Source organism: Antechinus flavipes, chromosome 3 (assembly GCF_016432865.1).
Source record: "Antechinus flavipes isolate AdamAnt ecotype Samford, QLD, Australia chromosome 3, AdamAnt_v2, whole genome shotgun sequence".
In the NCBI taxonomy this organism is placed as follows: Eukaryota; Metazoa; Chordata; class Mammalia; order Dasyuromorphia; family Dasyuridae; genus Antechinus; species Antechinus flavipes.
Genome location: NC_067400.1, coordinates 586279773 through 586300301, shown reverse-complemented (window position 1 = coordinate 586300301; position 20529 = coordinate 586279773). Strand labels below are relative to the sequence as shown.

The 20529-nt window shown below is 44.5% G+C and overlaps 1 protein-coding gene across 1 annotated transcript in view; it reads right to left on the bottom strand.

Moving 5' to 3' along the window:
* Nucleotides 1–1245: 1245 nt before the first annotated feature.
* UBR4 (ubiquitin protein ligase E3 component n-recognin 4) overlaps nt 1246–20529 on the bottom strand; it is a 144832-nt gene continuing 125548 nt past the window's right edge. Inside the window, exons 100-107 of the mRNA XM_051988364.1 lie at nt 20351–20464; nt 19493–19635; nt 17085–17210; nt 16166–16360; nt 13887–14111; nt 9145–9235; nt 7876–8038; nt 1246–1642 (exon numbers count right to left, since the gene is read on the bottom strand). Coding sequence (XP_051844324.1) covers nt 1578–1642; nt 7876–8038; nt 9145–9235; nt 13887–14111; nt 16166–16360; nt 17085–17210; nt 19493–19635; nt 20351–20464 — 1122 coding nt within the window. The 3' untranslated portion in view covers nt 1246–1577. The remainder of the gene's footprint in view (nt 1643–7875; nt 8039–9144; nt 9236–13886; nt 14112–16165; nt 16361–17084; nt 17211–19492; nt 19636–20350; nt 20465–20529) is intronic.

Below are 20529 nucleotides of genomic sequence, written 5' to 3'. Positions count from 1 at the left end.
GCTGTCTGCAGAACAAAACTGAAAGGTCACAGTGAGTCACATGGAGCCTTCCTATTCAGCTACTAAGTTAAATGAGAAACATCAATTATTCCATGATAGGAGTAGGGTTGCAAACTTCCTATCCACATTCCTGCTCCTAGTTTGGGGCTACAAAGACACGCTGACTGATCTGCCTCCAAGAAGGTATCCAGATCTGGCTCTTTGGAAATTCAAGTTAAGAATTTTCCATGACTACTTCCAAAGGCCATCTTTTTTTCCTAGATATATTGCTTTGGTAAAGGAAAAATCAGCTACAGTAGACAAAACAGAAGATAAATCAATAAAAGAAATTACATTGAGGAAGAGGGAGGAAGGAAAGAATTTTCGATGGAAGAAATATTAATTCAGAGATCTTGGAACCAGGGAGACTTGGGGTGAGAAGGGAGCAACACCTTGTTCCCCATTCCCCCAGAAGCCACTGGAAGCCTTAACCATCCAGTTAGCCCCAGATATTTCAGAATGGACTATTTTTATTGGACTTCTCATTTGTAGTGACCTCTCTCTTTATGGAAGCACAACTACCTCTTCCCCCTCCCTTAGAAGGGCAAGGCTTTTGTCATATTCCTAGTACCTTAATAAATATTAATAAGCTGAGTATTTCCCATCTGGGAAGAGATATGGAAAAAAAACCCAGGATGCCAGTAAAGCCGTGTGGTTCTGCAAACGGCAAACTGGCTAAGCAGCACTGAGGCCATGGCCAGAGGGTTCAAATCATGCGGTTCAGTGGGGTCAGCACAAATCTGGGAAAATCAAACTGGACTGGGAAATCAAACAAGTCCCAGACGCTTCCAACTGCCTTTGTCAGGGGTTTCTCAGCCGCCAAACCCGCCTAGCCTAGTCTTCTCCCAGGTTAAGAACTCAGAAGCCAGGCACTGTTTTTATATTCCCCCTTCCCTAACCCTACCCTCAGACCCCCCCATCAGAGAGAATTAAATTTCATGTGTTCTTGTGATCCAAACTGTGAACATGGAGTTACTAAGAGAGAGGGGTGGCTTTGGCTTCAGGAGGAGAGGAATGCTGCTCCAGCTAGGGCTCCACACCAGCCAAGGCACGTGGACATCCTCCCAGCCTGCTGCACCAAGGGGCTCCAAGACAAGGATCCGGACGCCTCCACTAGTCTCTGCTGCACTTCTGAAACCGCTGGGTTTGCTCAAGGAAAAGGAGTTTGCCACCAGCGAACCGACAGGCGTAAGCACCAACAAAATGTCCTTTTCAATGGGTATTTATTCATTCACTTATTTCTCAAGATGTGCACACTCAAGTATTAAGTTTGGCCAGGACAACTCATGGCCCCTTGGTATGTACAGGGTCCTCCAATGCTTGGGGTACGTACGTATAACTTCATAGCTAATGCACCACACACAAGATAAAATAGCAAAGTCTAAACCCCCCAAGCCTCTCCCACACAAACCGCAGGGGAGGGGAACGCTAACGGCAGCGCCCCTCGGAAAGAAACCAAAGCACGAGGAGAGGAGAAACACAGGGGCGGAAGGCAGGCTGGGGTCAGTCTTGGCCGGTCACTCTCCCAGGCTGGGTGGTCAGGGGATTGAGTTCAAAAGGTCCTTCAGGAAGTTGTCAGCGAAATTGATTTCCGAGAGAAGTCCTGGAAAACAACGGAGAAGGGGTCATTAGGCTCAGGTGAGACAGGTCGGGGGCTGCTCTGCAGGATGAGAGGATCCCCCTTCCCTGGGGTCCGGTCTGCAAGGGAAGCCCCGAGCGTGGACAGAATGACCCTGCTCAGACATGATGGGACTGAGGGACCACCGGCCCAATCCCATTTCACACAAGAGGAAGTGAGAGGGAGAGGGGAGCTTGCCCAAGGTCACAGGGCCAAGAACTACCAGACCAGCCTTTGGGACAGACAACCCCACGTCGGCGCTGATGGTCAGCTACAAAGTGAAGACAGCCCCAAGCCTGCAGGAGGCCGCCCTCCCACCCTGGCTCTCCCTGAGGAGGGCCCAAATCACGGGCACAGACACTCACTGAAGCCTCCCCAAAGTGGCCAGAGCTCTCAAGCTCTGCCCCCTAACTTCTCCGGCTTTCCTTCCCTCCCCCTCCCCTGCTCTGAAAAGAGGACCCATTCCCAAGGCTGCCCCTCCTTCTCAGCTCCCATTCCCAAAGCCCAGCTAAGGAAGCCTCTCCCAATGCCTCCTCCGCCGGGCCCCCAGAGTCATCTGAATTGCCCCTCTCCGGGGACAGGGACAACTTTGTTTTGTTTTGTTATTATCTGCCTCACTATCACCCTGGCCCTGGGCCGTGACAGGCTCTGTAAGGGCAGCGACCATGCTGCCATCCTCTGCACACCATCTGTGTTAAACACGGGCCCTTTGCACACAGTAGATGCTCCATACATATTTATCAGAGGCTGTATCAACATGGGAATTATCACCAACTGATTTATGCATAAGGGAGAAGTGGTAGAAATCATCTCTATTTGAATCTGAAAAAAAAAATTCAAACCTACATTTGAAAATAGGTGTGTCTCTATATTCTGGGAATTCATAACAGCTCAGGAAAAATAACGAAGTTATAGAATACAATCCTTACTTAGGAGGAGTCTGAAAGTCAATCAGCCGCCCCAACTTGCCCCCGGGTTCAATGAGCTCCCTTCTCCTCCCTGTACTGCACTGAGATAAACAGCATTACCACTCAGACTGACGCCAAGTGCCAACCGGAGCTGAGCCCTCTCATCCTTTCCCTCTGTAAGTTCTAAGCTGAAGCCAGCTCCTCCTCAGTTTTACTTTCTGGGAAGGGCAGGAACGGAAGGGAAGGCCCTCTCTCTCCTCTGCTAGGAGCTCCTGCTGCCTTGCAAACTTTTTTGCAACAGAAAGTGACAAAGGAGTCCCCAAGGAGGGGATGAAGAGAGAAGTCCAAATAGCCATGAATGGTCACCTCACATAAAGGGTTGATGACTGAGCTCATGTAGAAACAAAAGGTATAAATTGATACAAAGCTCCCAATCAGATCAAACCCAAAGAAACAGGCAGCTAAGGAAATCTTCTTATAATCCCATTGGTGAAAATAAGGGACCCATAATTTAGAATGATAATATACTACTATTATTTCAGGGACCAAGTGTTCTAGTTGTCCTAAATCTTTATCCTCTGAGAAACAGAGAACAAGTTTTTGTATTGAATAATTTTTAAAATGATTACTTCTATAAAAAAATATAATCTTTACATATGTTCTTCATAATAGTCCTCCTTGTAAAAGTACTGTCAAACATTCATCTTTTTTCACTTATGGTCAGGAGGTTTATAAGGTAAATCACCCTGGGCTGCATCTTGAACTCTATTGTTCTTTGGAACACATTATTCCATTTTCCTCTATTTTCTGATGAATGTAGAACAGAACTGATATTAGAATTTTCTTTCCCTTATATTTGAAGGTTTTCCTCCTGGTCACTTGGAAAAATTTGTTCTTTTTCAACAAAACTAATAAATTTCACCACTACCTGAAATTTGCAGTGTTGGGCTGGTTTTTTTTTGTTGTTGTTGTTATTGTTGTTGTTGTTGTTTTGTTTTGTCGAGGCAATTTATGGATTCTTTCAGTTGATACTTTAAAGTTTTCTGAAGTTCCAGCCAGTTTTCTTGTATCATAGCGTTCAGTTTTTTTGACCTGTCGTGCTCTGCTGGGACATTTAGAATCTTTAAATTGTTTCTACGCATCCTGCCTTATATGGAGAGCATACTTTCTTTAACATTACTGCTTCCAGATTATCCTTTACTTCCATGACTCTGGAGGAAAGAATGAGGCTGATGACTTTGCACAGCCCTTAAATTCACTTCACTTGCAAGTCAAGACATCAGCCACCTGATGTCATTGGTCCTCTTTGAGAAGGAAGACCGAATAACACTTCCATGTATTTGCATTCCTGATCAGTTCATCTTTTTGGTTTTCTTGGGGAGACTTGCCATCGAAAGATTCAATTCTTAACTCTGTTAATTATTTTTGCAGTGCAGGCCCAACATTCTTGTTCATTTCTTCTCTTTTGAATCATTCAGAAACAGCAGGCTGAAATGCAATCTCTCCTCAAAACCCATTGGGTCTTCTACTTCATCATTCTCATCCAGAGATAATTGAATTTTTTTGCTGAAGCAGTTGGGGTTAAGTGACTTGCCCAGAGTCACATAGCTAAGATACCTGAACTCTTGTGTTATATCTGGAGTCCATTGTTTCCTTCTGCTGTTAAGGTGTTCCCTGTTAGTTTAATCTGTTCATGCTCAAGGTCCTTTCATTTTCTTCCTCCTATCTTTACTAATTCCCATCTTTTCTTTATTTCCCCTAGTTGCTCATTGGGGCTGAATCTCGAAGCTCTTGGCCTCTCCCAAGCTGGACAGTTCACCAGCCTAGGATTCTGTCCCAGGTAACTTCTGAGAAGGGGTGAACAGAACTGCTGGACTCTTCCCTTTAGGTTTAGTAGGATGCTACACAGTCTCTGCTTTCTCCCTGCCACTGTTCCCCCTGTTCCTCAGTTCTCTGGCCCAGTGGGTACCAAATGCTGCCTGGCTGCCATCACATGTGAGATATGCAGTCCGGATCTCCGAAGCATTTTTAGAATTGAGCTCTATTACAAGTGTGTGGGGTGGTTTGGGTAGTTTGGCTGCTGGGAACATGATGGAGAGGAGAGCAGGTATGGAGTTAAGTACTTATTAGGGATTGGTTAGTTCATAAGAGTTTTAACCTTGTTTGGAATCCTGGTTTCCTGGATTGGAGAGACAGATGAAACAATTTTATCTCTAGTACAAAATTTCTGTTTTGGAGAGATTTGAGAGGCTGGGAAGAAAAACTAGACTGCCACCTCATCAAGTGGCCTGCAAGTCTGTACGAGTGCTATCATTCATATTTTATATTTAAAGCAACTGAGGTTCAGCAAGAGATGAAGTAGTCAAGACTATTCTGAGTGCTGAAGTTGGGATCTAGCAGAGATTTCTCCATTCTAAGGCCAGAGCTTTTTCTGCTGCCTAGAAAACAAGGAGGATGCTGACAAGGCTCACTTAGTGCTACAAAGATTAACTACAGGCAGCCCTCAGTGGATCACAGCAGAAGCCCCAGCTAGGCTAGTCTCAAACCAGTTCTAGCACTTTCATACTTAGGAAAGCAAATTTGCTGGGAACAGAATCTGTACAGTGGGCAAAGACAATCCAGGACTCAGGAGGCCTGTGTTCTAATCCAGGCCCAGACTGATGGTCTGGTCTGACTCTTGTGATGCAGAAACGAGCTCTCATTTTTTTGTGCTTTGATCCTTATGGTGTGTTTTAAAGAGCAACATTTTGCCAACAGCACTGGAGTGGGCGTCAGATTTGGGCTAAAGTCTTGGTTTTGTCAAATACTAGCTGTGCTAACCAGGGAAGTCACTTAATCTCTGTGCATTTATACTTCCTCATCTACAAAATGGGAACACTTGACTTGCACGGTGGTCAGAATCAAATAAACTAATCTATGTAAAGCGATTTTGTAAACCACAAAGTACCATAAAAACCTTCATTACAAACATGAGTAACTTGTGTGATTCCAGATCACCCAACCTCTCCCAGGCCTCAGTTTCTGCAACTGAATGAGGAAATTAGACAAGGGTCATGCTGCATAGCAGCAAAACCACTGGACCGTGAGTTAGAAGCCTTGTCCCCAAATGCTAGTTCTACTATATGCTGCCTGGGGGACTTCTGGCAAGTCACTGAAGGTTTCTGGATGGCTGGGTCTATAAAAAGAGAGGCCAGATCAGAAGATCTCTTTCCATTTCTTTCCAGCTCTAACTCTGTGATCCCAATTTAACAGCAACTCACATTCCTAGAATGCTTTAAAACTAAAAAAGTGTTTTTGTTTTTTTTAGAAGCCATCATAACGGGACATGAGGATTATCATTTCCATTTTGCTCCTCAGTTAGCCAGGGCCACTCAAAATCCCAGGTCTTTGGACTACAGGCTGTTCGTGAGACAGCACCACTCATTTCCTGAGTGTCACTTTCTCCATGCACAAAAACAATGATATTCTGACCTGAATCAATAGAGTAACTTCAAGCAAGTGTCCTTTCTGGGCCTCAGTTTCCCTCACCTATAAAAAGCGAAGGTGAATGAACCCCAGCAGTACCCAAGGTGTCAGGGGTTTCACCATTTTCTCCATCTGGAGCTTGCTGCAGATCAGAGAGCCCTGACTTGGGTGAGCTATTCACAGGTCCCCCTCATCAGCCATGAGGGGCCACAATGCTGACACCTAGGAAAGGCCATTCCCTTGCCTAGTGGAATGCTACACATTATGCCTTTGTGGCATAAGTGAGAAGCCTGTGGGGCACATAAGAGCAGCTGGTTTCCAGGAGTGTTCCCACTTACCAGAGACTGTGGACAAGTCCTGCTTCCTTTTAAACCCCAGTTTGCTCAACTGGCTAATGGAGATAATACTGCCCTCTCTACTTGCTTCAGAAGGGAGTTGTCAAGTAGCTGAGGGCTTTATAACTTTGAAAGAACTATACAAATAGGAACGACTGTGCTCCCAGGGCCCAGATGCTCGGCAAAAGGATCACCTTCAACTTCCCCCACCAAGTGAAGATTCTGCCACAAGATAACAGAAACAGAGGAGCTCCTAGCTCCAAGGAGAGTAAAGAAAGCCGTAAGATGGGAGAGCTTAGTTCCATAGAGCAGCCTCCATTCACATGCTAATTTGCCAAGCCATCACAAAAGCAGGATTGGGCCCAGAAGGGGGATGGCATCTCCACAAATCTTCCAGAGTCTGCCAGGGAGAGCCCGTGACAGCAAGAACCCAGAGACTCCTTCCTATGTTTCCTTAAACAAGTGCCTTTGAATAGATGACTTCTGGTTCTAGCCTGATGATTTGAAGGCTTAGGTAATGGCCTTTAAAGCAAAATTCTGAAACAGAGGTTATAATTGTTCCCCCTAAGCCAGATCTTCCTGCTAATCTTACTGTTTCTTGTGATACCCTGACTCTTTGACTCTCCCCCTTTCTCATCTTTCATTCATTTATAAATAAGAGCAACACAGATAAACGCATACCCCATGAATTCTACTGTGATAACATCACTGTTGTCTGCTTCCCTCTTTTCTACGTCCATGCTCATCACTTCAGCAGAAGGTTTCATTCCTACACTTGCTTCCTAACAGATCTTCTACCTCCTTCAGATCTATCCTTCCCTGTCTGTGAGATCCATATCCTATATACAGGAAAACATAGGTTCAAATTCCACCTCTAACAATTCTTTCCTGTGTGCTCTTGGGCAGTTCAGTCAGCCTGTGCCTCAGGTGACCTCCTTCAGGCCCATTTACTATGTGACAAAGTACTTAGAGAGTCCTCAGCATAGCATGCGTTCTCCATTCCAAAGTATTGAATGGTCCCTTAACACTCCCGAGGACACCTCAAACTTCTTGGCTACACACTAAATCCTGGGGTTCCTTTCTCTCTCTAGCCTCACCACATCTTACTCTGCTGCCAAAGCCTGACAAGATTACACTTCGTCCCTTTAACACGCCCGTGGCTTTGCACCTTTGCTCTCCACCTGCAATGCCCTCCCCTTTTCATCCTTTAAGGCCCAATTTGTATTGGCCTCCTCCAGGAAGCTCCCCCAATTCCCTGGAAGACCGTTCCCTTGGACCTCACGAGCACTCTGTTCTAAAACTTTTGAATGCACTTACAGTAGGAGACTACTAGGGTCTGTAGCTTATTCGAGTTCAATGAAGGCAGGGAAGCACAGCTTACCTCAGCACCTGCCCTGATCCTTGACATACAGTGGGGGTCAGAAGGTGCATCAACACTAGGAGGAACAATACCTTACTTTGTGAAGGGATTTATAAGTGAATGAATAAAAGGGAAAAGAGAAACACTGACCAGCCACATCTACGAATTCTGAGAATGTTTCCACAGGCATGAATTCCTCTTGGAACGTTTTCAGGGCCTTGTCTGCGGCTTCATAGATGGGCATGTCATTGTGGCGGATAAACTCAGCTAGAGAGCAGGACCAGCCTCCCTCCGTGTTACTGGTAGGCACCTTCTGCAAGAACCAACAGGAGACGGGGTCAGGGACAAACATGACTCAAGCTCAGGTTGATTTTTCCTTAGGACAATCCAGTTATTTCACTCGCTTGGAAAAATATACCACCTGCTATAAACATCAAAGCAATAGCTGGAGGACTTTTTTTTTTTTTTTTGCTTCCAAGAACAACAAAACCCTAATTCATTCTGTTCCTAATAACCCGTTATTAGGTGCTGCCTCACCTCAACCAGTATTCTTACCTAGATGAGGAGAGTGGGGAAAGGGGAGATGGGACTGCCAGGCAAGCCATTACAAGTGACAGCCTCTCCTCTAGAATACTTCATCCCTGTACTTCCAAAGGCATTGTTTCATTCAGCTGGGAAAACAAAGTGCTTGAAAAGCAGAAAGGGGGCCCATGGTCTTAGCTGACCTGATCTCACAGATCTCACAGGGTGGAGAGGCACTAGGAGCCAGAGATATGGGTTTTAGTTACACCTCTCTTGAGTTACGTAACTGCAGAAAAATCACTCAGACTCTCTGGGCCACTGTAAAGTCACAACAGCTCTGCTTGCACTGACCATCTATCCCCCTGGGCTATTTATTGTGAGGAAGCACTAAGTATGAGTTACTATTCATCATATAATTTTAACACTCAAAGGGACTTTAGAGATTATTTTATAGATAGTAAACCGAGGACAAGACGGAGGAAATCAGTTGCCTAAAGTTATAAAGCCATGGCATGCTCTTCCTGTCCCATGTGCTTGGAAGGAGCTTAAGCTCTGACTAGAACTACAAAACTTCCAAGTGTAAAAAAGGCTTAAGAATTCTCATCAGCATCACAAAATAGCAAGGCTATAAGCCAAAACACAGCATGAACAACATTAAAGAAGCGAAGGCTTCCTTGAGAAGCTGAGTGAGGAGCAAAGAAAGGGGCCATCCTTCAAAAAGGAATGAAGAGAGGGAATTCTTCCCCAGTTTAAGACACCTTGGGTTCTGAGAACAGACCATGAAGAGCAGGAGGAGGAAGAGAAGGAGAAAGAGGATGAGAAGAGGGAAGAAAGCCAGCAGTCCTCAGGTGACTTGCCTGGCTCACCAAAGGCTGCCACATGCTTGGCCTTTCTTACCTTAAACATGTTGTAAATGAGATCGACTAGGGCCCAGAAGAGAAGTGCGGAGCGATAGGCCGAGTAGTCCTTCACAGACTTATCTGTCAGTCTGGGAGGAGACAAGAAAGTGAGTTGTCGATAGCATCCTGATGCCTCAGAACGGGCTGTCCCACTTGTCCCAGACTTCTAGCTGAAGTAACTAACATTCCCAAAGTAATGCTCTGTGTGACCTGAGCACAAGCAGCCCACGGACATCACTGAGGAAGGTCAGGGCCAGGCCTTGATCGGTGCCATTCTGGGATCCACAAACCAGAACCGATCCCACCAGATCCTGAGCACAACAGGCAGACCCTCTCTGGCCAATCCACAGTAGATCACAGTCAAGAATCTCCCAGGAAAGGGAGCAAAGGGGCAGCTAAGACTTGCACCAATGGAAGGAATCACCATATTAGTGAGAATGATATGTTCATCCTATTGCAGTGGAGACTGTCCCACACAAACTCCAGGGCCAATCATCAAAACACCGGAATCTTATTTTTGAGCAACTAGGTCACTGCTATCATCAATTGAAAAACAATGCAACCCATATCCACAGAGACTCCTGATATGACCAGCAGTTACATATAATAATATAAACATAGCACCTCTTTTCTAGAAGCACGTTTTTATGAGCTATACAAAAAGCTTATCACATGGGGTATGGAAACAGATCTTCCCCTCACCTCTCTAACCTCCCTTGTTTTAGAGAAGTGCCTCCACTGCCTGGCTGCAGCAGACCTGGTGGGATCAAACGCTCTGATTGGGCCTCATTCTCAGTCAAGACCTGGCTTCAGATGCCACTTCTGCCACTCATTCACCAATGTGACATTGGGCAAGTGCATTCCCCTTTCAACATCTTGTTTTCCTTGTTGGCAAAATGAGGTAGCTGGATTAGATTGTAATTAATTTAGGGCTAAAAGGGAGCTAATGAGTATCCTAGTGCAACCCTCTCATTTTACAGATAAAGAAACTGATCCAAAGAGGCTAAGATGATTCACATCAATTCATCCCTTGCTACTTAGGCCCATTTCCCACCCCCTACGTTTTTGGAGAGCACTGAGAGTGAGGATGGCAGGGTTGGGGTGAATGGGGCTTTCAAGGTGAGCCGAACAAATATAATTCACCAAATACATACCAGGTCAAAAACAGAACGGAAAGTCTGCATTAACAAATCACAAGACAGGGTGTCTTGGTACCACCCTAACACCTTTTAAATCCTAGGATAATCCTGATGCTCTTTACCACACCCCTTGGTCTCCAACTAGCTTCATTCTTAGCTAATCCGGTGATTCAGTTCAGTCTCCTCCTTGGAAAACAAGGACTCAGCTTCTGAGAACCCCTTTAACCTTCTCTTAAAAAAAAAAAAAAAAAAAAAAAACCTTGCTCTAGGAAAGATCACAATGGTCCCACAGTGGGACCATCACAGAGGGAAGTAACACCAGACCAGAACCCAAAAGTCCTGCTCTGGAAGAACAAAAGCATCTGTGTAGGGCTTCAGTGGAACATGTCAGTTTCCTAAATTATAGACAATCTTAATACTGGAAACAATACAAAGCAGAAGTTGGATAAACACCTTCTCAAGAATGGTATCAAGGAAATGACTTAATGGTATAGAAATAGTATGGACTAAGTGCCATCTTAAATGTCTTCTTGGATCTTTTGGATAGCCTATAATTCTGAAATTTTGTGATAACTAAAGATGACATTCTAGTTTCAAAAATATAGAAGTTTTTTGTTTAAATTTTTGTTAAGTTTTCCTCAATTAATTCCTAAGTCAGAGGAATAAGTCAACCGAAAAGTTAAAGCACATTTAGCTGTGATAGGATGGTAAACTCCCTGATTCTTCTAACACCACCAATTACCCAACTGAGCACTCATTCCCCTTCTTTTTTTTGCAGTGGGAAGCTTTTTCTGCTGCTTTCTAAGGCAAAATTCATTGAGAAGCAGGTGCCTTGTATGATAATAATGATCTAATTTGGCAACTCTGTGTGTTTCACTTGCTATGCTGTGTGGCTAGCCACAGACATCTGCAAGATCTTTGAAATTGTATAGATGAAAATGTATGTATTTGGACAGTAAGGGGAAGAGAAAAAAATATGCATTTTTTATAGCATCTATTATGTATGTGCCAGGCACTATACTGAGCAGCCAAGGGGAAGGGGAGAGGCAGAAATATAAGAATGTGAGCTAGGTCCCATCACTAAGAAGTTTTTGGGAAGAAGTTTATTTCTGAATCTTCTTTGCACAAATGGTAATAGTTATTAACAGACATCTATTTCTACTTCTATGCATCTATAGTTATTTCTTTCCATTTATTATGCAGAACTTATGATAAAGGCCATAACAGAAAGGATGAGTCTCCACAGTAATTAACATGGTTCCTTCCTTACATGGGTCTTTATTACCTATACTGATCCAGTCTCGCCAGTAATAATTCTGCCCATTTCTCCCAGACCACTTACAGCTTTGTGTTGTTCCCCTTCGCTGCCTTGCTTTAGTAAGCAGAAATCTTGGGTGGCTCTACCCGACTTAATTATTTAAAGCCAATTAGTAAAGGTGACTAAATTGCTACAGAGAGATGGCAACTCAGAGTGTGGCTAATGCAGGATTTCCTAATTGGGCTGCAACCAAATCATCTTTTCTCTAACTGGTTTGGATGGTAATGGACTCTAGCTCCTTAATTGAATTCAAACAGGCTCTTGTGGGCTAAGATCACATGCTTGCTCTCCAGAGCCAGAACCAAATAAACAATCACCACATTTTCCATTAATGCAAGTAGAGTTTTATCAGTAGCCCAGTATCCTTAGCTTAATCTGATTCCAGGTTTCAGGCAGCAAATTAACTATTAATAATTTGGGTCTTAGCCTCTTGGGAAATACTGGAAAAGTGGGAGAGTCTCAGTGTCCTAAGATCAGAGAATGTTAGATCTGGAGGGTGTTACAGCTTATTTACTTGGAGTTTATTCTTTCCAAAGAGTGTTTCTGGGAGAACTTTCCATTAGGTCCAAATTACAGAAGCTTAATAGCAACTGGCCTGATTCTACCTGAAATTTTCCATGAGGGGATAGAAGGGTTACCAGAGAGAGCCTTGAAATGGGCGTTCAGAGCCTGACTCTGAGCCCTGGCTCTACCACTTTTAGCCCGTGTGAACTGGACCAAAGTTACTTCAGCCTCTCTGGTCTCAGTTTCTTGATCTGTAAATTGAAGGGGTCTAGAGATCTCTTAAAGTCTAGCCATTTTAAAGGTTAGGGGATAGTAAAGTACGTGGAGTAAACTCTAGCTTTTTGACAGGGAAAGGACAGAGCTGGAAAAAGAAAAGGGATCTCACCAGCTCCCACTGGTTCAATTTTCACCTTCTTTCAGATGATTCCCACAATCATCAATCCAGTGTTTCTCCAGAGCTACAAATTCATGTTATCAATGCCCTCTAAGTCTTTACCCCTCAAACTCAGTTTCTCCATAACAGAGCTTATTAATGTTCTGCTAAGAGCACCACTCTTCCCAATCCCCCAGATTTGCAGCCTTGATCTCCAGACAAAACCAGTTATCTTAATAAATCTTGTTTCTATTTTCCCAACTCTCAAATATATCTCTTTGCCTCTACTCATGTAGTTGCCATACTAATTTAGGTTCTCGTTGCCTCTCAATAATCTCCTCATTGGTCTTCCTGCCTCAAGTCTCTCCCCACTACAATTCTTCCAATACTCAATGCCAGTGATTTTCTTTGAGTAAATCTGATTATATCTCACACACATACATGCGTGCCATCAATTCTGGTGGCTCTCTCATATTACCTCTCATATCACAGATAAAGTCCTCTGCTTGGCACTTAAAACAACCTGGGCCCTTTCCACCCTTTCCTATAGTGGATCTTGCTCCACGTACTCTAGATCCCACTATATTGAGCTTACAACCAGTCCTTTCCTATAACATGTCTGGAATATTCTTCCGCTCAACATCTGATTCTTGGGATGCCCTGGCTTCTTTAAAACTCAGCTGAAGTGCCATTTCCCCCACGGGGCCTTTCTGGTTCCTCTCAGCAACTTGGTTTTCTCCATCTCTTCTGTATTTATAAATTCTGATTTACACAGGTTGTCTCCTCTCCCCATGTCCGAAAATAAGATCACTAAGGGATCATTTTCGACATTTTTTAAAACATTCCCCAAACTTAGCATGGTGCCTGTATGTAATAAGCACTTAAAAAATGCATGATGATTAAATGGCCTAATGGCAAAGTAATTCTACCCCAAAATGCTGAATTTACTACTCTATCAGAAAAGGAAGATCCTAGTTCTCTTTCTTCTGCATTCTTCCAGTTTTATGCATTAAGATGAATGAGTTCTAATAGAATCCTGATCAGGGCTCCCTGCTATTCCCTACTTGTGAAACCTACCTATTTGGCTGGCTTAAATTTCTGAATTTAAGTCACTTCACAAGTGACTTTTTAGTTACTTAAAAACAATATCACGGGAGGAAATGAACTGGAACTTTGGGAAGTAAAAGCTGACTGTCAGGCATGGATATTAACCTCAATGTGAATGAATTTGGTTGACAGGACAAGAAAGGGTTAATATCAGCTACCGAATCAAATAAACATTCCTTTACTTAGTACATACATGTTGCTAAGCAACTCTTAAATACTGGGAGAATACACTAGTCAAGACCACAAGGCAGCCACTTTATAAAGGAACAAAGGAGAAAGGCAAGGCTGGGACTACTGACCTGCTGGCTCCCCCTGGCGACACTGCTCGGGCTTGGGAGATCACCAAGAGTCTCCGAAGGATCTCCACTCGGATGGCTCTCCATCTCTCTGGGGGCAAGATGTGGAGGGCCAAAACAGTGTAGTAGTGGGGCCCATCCACCTCAAAGGCACTCTCTACCCACTTTTCCTTGGGCTGCTCTAAAAAGCTCTGCAAGTTCTTCTCTTCTCGGGAAGTTGCCCTGGTTCTGTAATAAAAAGAACCCCCCCACACAAAAAAAATTATGTGAAACCAGAGCCCCACCAAAGTATCCCTCTTTTCACTTCTTTGAGGTTTTCCCAGATTAGCTGATATTGTGCCCCCAAACCTGTCCACCAGTCCTCCATGTCTTTACGTGACTTATACCCAAGTTAAGGCTATAATTTTATCAGTACAGTGAAGTACTTTCTTTTTTCTTTAGGTAAAGACAAGGTCTTCTCTACATCCAACACTGCTCCAATCTCCCTACTCTGACCTTCTACACCAGCATTTTGGAATCAGGTGTGCAAACGGAAGGCAGCTTTGAATTGAGCCTGAGAAAATGGCCTAGGGGAAACTGGGAGAGGGAAGGCAAGAGAAACACAGTTTCCTTCCCCTACTTTTCAGACAATGGGCAAGGATTAAATTATAGAATGTGGGAATTGGAAGGGCCCTGAGAACAGTGTATTATAATGTCCAACCTGAACAAAACTCTTAACACAGATGTGTCAGTGCTGAAGGAGGACTTGAAACCAAGAATTCTAGAGATTAAAAAGGGAATTTAGAGATCTTGTGGTCTAAACTCTTTGTTTTCCACAAAGAGAAATGCTGGTGGGATCCCAGGCTGTGCCTTTATAGGCTGGTTTAACTGTATAGGTCAGTATGTTTCTCTGGAACAGGGAATGCTCTCTGTCCTGGCTCTCATACATGAGGACCTCAATTATCACTGAATGGTGGTATAAACTGTTATGATGGAAGGGTTTTTCCTCAGTGTAAATCTGACTGGCAAAAGGCAATACGTGCAACAGATGAGACAGCAGGCCTTGGAGACAGGCAGGACCTAGCAAGTTCAAAAGGGTCACTGCTGACATATACTTATTGATCATGTAACCTCGGGCCAGGCACTTTCTCTCTCAGTGGTCTGGATCAGAGATGGTAACCATAAATGCAGCAGGAGCCAGGACCAGATTAAAATATAATTGGAAAACATTAAAAATAAATAAAAATACAATAGGGCACCAACAGCTGATGGTAGTCTGTGGCACTCCAAGTCACTGTGCTGCCAGTAAGGCCGGTCTGTGGCCCACCGCTCTGCAGTGCCAAGGTGTCTGTCCTCACCTGGAGTTCAGTCACTTATCTGGCTTCCAAGGGATTAAACCCAGGCACCTGGGCCTCAACTAAGCCCTCAATGAATGGCATAAACAAAGCTATCTGGGCTCTAAAACTGAATCCCTTCCTCTGTAACCTTACAAAATGGAAGCTGTGCCATATCAAGGAAAAATGAGGGAAAGATTTCCACCAACCAAAGCAGAACCAAATTAATGAATGGGACCCGACTGAGTCCCCCAGGGCAGCATGAAGAAATGGAAAAGTTCGTTGAGACCTGTGCTGCCCATGTTGATACTGCATTCAAATGTGGACCTGCCCATGTGCTTTCTATTTCTATATGAAGAATGGGCGACAAGATCAGACTCTTCTCTTATGAGAAAATGAGAGGGACAACAACCATGTGAGGCAGAACTGAAACAAGCAAAGACTGTCCTCCCACCTAAGCTGAACTTAGGGGGACTGTCAAGTCTGTGGATACACTGTCATTCCTGGCAGATGTGAGGTGTTCATTAAAACACCTCTGGGTTTTGTCTCCTTACAGCATTTTCAGATGTCAACCTTCCTGTTCTATAATCCAGGTCTTTTCTCCTAGCTGCTTTCCTATTTGGATAATATTTCCAGGTGATCTCTAGCCCTGTCACCCAGCCCCCCAGACTTTCCCAGACAAACACAGGCAAACAGACACACACAGCCCAAGCAGCCTGGGAGGGAAATGGAGGCAAAAGCCGTGGCTATTTCTCTTGAACGAGCGAGCCCTTGGTCGGACCGCTGGCAGCCATTTTCTGCTCTGCCCTGGACTGATGCCCTGAGCCACAGAGAAAGCAAGGACAGGGTTTGCTTTCCCCAATACTGACAGTCACATCTCAGAGGTGGGTGGCCGCCCTGTAGGATCATCAAACAAACACTGGGGAAAGAGGAAGAGAGCGGCCGGGTGGGATGGAAGGGGATACTGACGTGTTCAGGACATAAAGCACGGTGTGAATGATGTAGGGGATTAGGTGTATGTTGCTCTCTCTGCCGCCACCTCCTGTGTCTACACTGAATGACTGTTCCATGGCAAAACGGAGGAAGAGTAACTTGATGTCATGAACATTAAGTTGATAAGTAGGCTCTCGCTGTCCCGTGCACTCCTGGAGGTACGTGTTATGTCTAAGAAAAGGAGAAAGAAAGATCAGGAAAAGAAAGGCAAACATTAATTCCTTTATTTAAAAGGCTATCACTCCACTTTTGCAAATCCAATTCCAAGAGGACTCCTTTCCTACCACCTCCTACTGGGCCCAGGCCAGGCCTCCTCAGCCTATAGGCCACAAAAGTGATTCAGACGGATCAAATGACCAAAGACTTACAAGTGAAAGGGGGTCTAGAAAGTACACAAGGGACATGAAAATTTCACTTTTCTATTATGGATCTTAACGGTCCTCAACTAAGTAGAGATCTAGAGCGATGCAAGAGGAAATGGGCCACTTTCTTGAAGGATAAATTTCTATAGGACACAGACATTCTCTCATCTGAAACTAGATAATAACTAAGGTCCCTTCCCGTTTCAAATCCTATCATCCCATAAAAGAAAATAGGTCTCACTCCTTCTACCCTAGGAGTGTTCTCCAAATTTCTAACCCAACTTTTCTGAGTGTCTTTACACTAGGAATTCCCACTTCATTTGTCTTTAGAAATAAAGCTTCTGACGAAGCAGGCAAAGGGATTTAGTTTCCTCCTAACACCACTGACAGGTAATGGGGCCTGGGTCTTAGCATGGCAAAACTACCAAGTTTTATCTCCAGGTTTGCCCTAAAGAGAGATAATTGCTTCTAGTGGATCCCCTCCTTAACTACCCAGGAATCCTCCAGCAGATGACCAAAAGCTCAAGACTCACCTTGCTAAGCAAGTGGCAAAAGCAGACTCTGGGACGTGGGGTCCCCACACCGGGAGGAGTCCATTGCACTTGGTGTTAGCATTCTGAAGGGCTGCACTCTCCCATTCTTCTCGCCCTCGGGCCAATCTATGGAGATAAGGAAGGACAACAGAATGCTGAGACCCGCCTCACCAGGTAGACTCCAGCTGTGGTTTCATGCTTCCCCTCAAACAGGGCAGTCCCCAAGGAAGGTGATAGAGACTGCTAATGGCAGTCACTAATGGCACTCCCTAGGGGCCCATTTTTCAGCCACATCACCTCAAGTGCACAAGTGTCGAAGCCTGGCTTTCCTATTGCAGCTCATGGGTCAGTGCTGCTAGTACAGAGTGACAGCAGAGGGATCACCAATGGAGCAGAAGAAACTGCCATCTCAGACCCCCTGATCCTAAGTCACACCCTGTGGGGGAGAGAGGAGCCAGAAGCCAAAGACCCCAGGTTTTTATAAGTTCTGGCTCTCCCCACTGTTAGCAAGTTTGGCTACTGGACAAGAGAGTTCACTTCTCTGAGACTTATTTTTCTCCTCTGTAAAATGAATATAGTGATCCATGCACCATCTATTAATTGTGGTGGTCATGAAGAAAATAGTTTGTAGAGCATAAAATGCTATATGAGATATGATCAGACTCAGAAAGAATTTCTTGCTCTACACTAGATGGTGGACTCCCAGCAAGAGGAGTGTCCCTTGCTCTCTCCAAATCAGGGCTGGCTCAGGAGGCAACACAGGATAAAGTCCGGAGCCAGAAGTTCTCAGACTCCCTTTTCACTTTCTCTCCTCTTAGAACCCTTGGTTTCCTTCAAAGCTCAGCTCAAGCATTACCTTTTCCAGGAAGCCTTTCCCTACTGCTTTCTACCCCCACCTAGTGCTACTTTATTCCTCCAATTTACCTTGTATTTATTTTGTATATATCTATACAGATATGTTATTTCTTCTGATAAAATGTAAACTTCTTAAGGGGAAGAACTAGTTAATGTTACTGTATCCCACCAAGGCTGAGCACAATGCCCAGCACATGACCCTTTATAAATGCTTATTAACCGACCGGCATAAGCAGGTCATTTGACCATTGTCAACTTCAGATTCCTCCCTCTAAAAGACCTAGACCAGATGATGTTGGGTAGACTCTTTCATTTCAAAGTCCTAGGATTTAGCAATATTCTAAGTGTCTGATCTAAGCTACCTCTTCTTCATCTATCAGTTAGAGCAGGACATCTACATTTTTAAATATCTGTGGTATATTTGGCAGAGTGGACTCGGCCAAAAGTTGCTTGTATGACCAGTTTTATGCCATAAAGCTGAAGATAGTTTGCAAATATAACAAAACATGAAGACAACTGCCTTACTGGGTATGTCTTTACTAAGCTGGTTCCTCTGAGCAGGAAGCAGAGTTTGTCTGCCTTCCCCCAAATGAGGAATGGAAAACTCCTATCTCAATGCCAGAATTCCTGATCTTGGGGACCTTGGATAATGTGGAGAGATGTGGTACTTGGTGCACTGCCTCAGAGATCAGGAAAAGAAAGCCTAGGGAAGTAAACTTGTGGAACATGAGATTTTTTGAATCCCAATAAAAGAGTGTACCTTTTTAATGAATGATTGACATATTTTGGTTCAGCATAAAGAAAAATTCCCTAATGAGTATGAACCATTACATAAGAATTCCCAATCCCTCTATTTTTGTCCACCTGCATTTTTGATCTCCTTCACAGGCTAATAGTACACTATTTCAAAGTCCGACACTTTTTGTACAACAAAATAAACGTTTGGACATGTATACATATATTGTATTTAACTTATATTTTAACATAGTTAACATGTATTGGTCAACCTGCCATGGGGGGAAAGAAAGGGGGAGAAGGAGGGGAAAAGTTGGAACAAAAGGTTTGGCAATTCAATGCTGTAAAATTACCCATGGATATAACTTGTAAATAAAAAGCTATAATTAAAAAGAAAAGAAAAATTCCCTAATAACTACAGCTGTCTAAAACTCAGTGCCTTGGGAAGTGGCAGATTCCCTTCCCTTAATGTCTAAGCAAAGAGTGGTTACTTAGTTGGGGCGCTGTAGCAGGGTGCAGCACACTCATTGGGTTAAATAAAAAATACATCACATCCCAGTTAACTTCCCTGGGCTGCCTTTGCCTCATTTATAAAAAGGAATGAAAATGCTCAATAACCTTTACCTCACGTGCTTGATGTGATGAAGGCCCTTGGGAAACTTTACGGTATTACGGAAAAGTGAGGGATTATGCCCACAGGCCTCCCAACCCCAGCCCCATTGCTTCTGCAGAGTCCATGGGCCCATGGCTCTGTCCTGAGGACTTTTGCACAAGACACACGATGTGGAAGGCCGGAGAAGAAGCCTGGCACAGCCTACCTGACAGCGGCCAAGTGGCAGTCGTAGTGGACGATATTGAAGTGGGACACGGTGCTGTATCCCTGCTGCTTCCGGGGCTTATTCTCCAGCTCCTCAAGCGCCACCCGCTTAGTGAAGGTGTAAATGCCCAGCACCTTGGCAGGCTGTAATGGTAAAAGCAACTTAGCAAATCTGTCCCAAGTCACGGTTGCAAGGGCGACGAGGAGCACGAGCCAGCATTCGAGGTTCCGTTGGTGACAAGAGGCCTTGCTTAGACATTAGAGAACTGGACACTGATCTCTCCTGAACACAAAACATACGGGGGAGGGAGCACAGAACTGTGTCCCTATAGGAAGTTTACGCTCAGTGAGAGGCACCTTATACAGCAAGGACAGAAATAAACCTGAGTTGCCATCTATTTGATGCCCTCTTGGAATGATTTGCCCTTCTAAGTTACACGGACAATTCTGAAAGAGCCTGCAATATGGGGGAGCTAGGAGATACCAAGACCTTCATCCGAGAGCATGTGCCCTTTAAGCGGCCTATGCTCCAAGTAGAAAAACCAGGGAAAGGAGAGATTCTGTTTATCCTCCTAGATCATCGGAAGAGATTCCACCAGTTTCCTTCATGTCATTAACCAGGGGGACCAAACCTACAGTCAACCTATAAGCCCTAGGATTGTGATGAGTATGGGGCAAAATAACTCCCCTGAAGGGGGATGGTCCATTCCAGCAACTAGTGGCTCCAAGCAGACCCCAAGGCCATTTTCCCAGATGAGCTGAAGCTGGTACCTCTTGTCGCACATAGCCAAGCTGCCTTTGGAGTTATTGTCCAACCAGCCCTTCATATTCCCAATCTCTAGGATCCTCCTGGCCATACCTGGAACTTGTAGCCCTCCCTGCAGATGCAGCAGGTGAGGCCTGGCTCTTCAATTAACTCCTCCATCTGCTTCAGCAGGGCCGTCTTAGTCACAACTTGACCCTTCTCATTTGTCTGCAGAAGGAATTTCAGTCAGGATTGAGAAAGTCAAAGGGAGTTTCCACCCAGCCTGAGAAAGC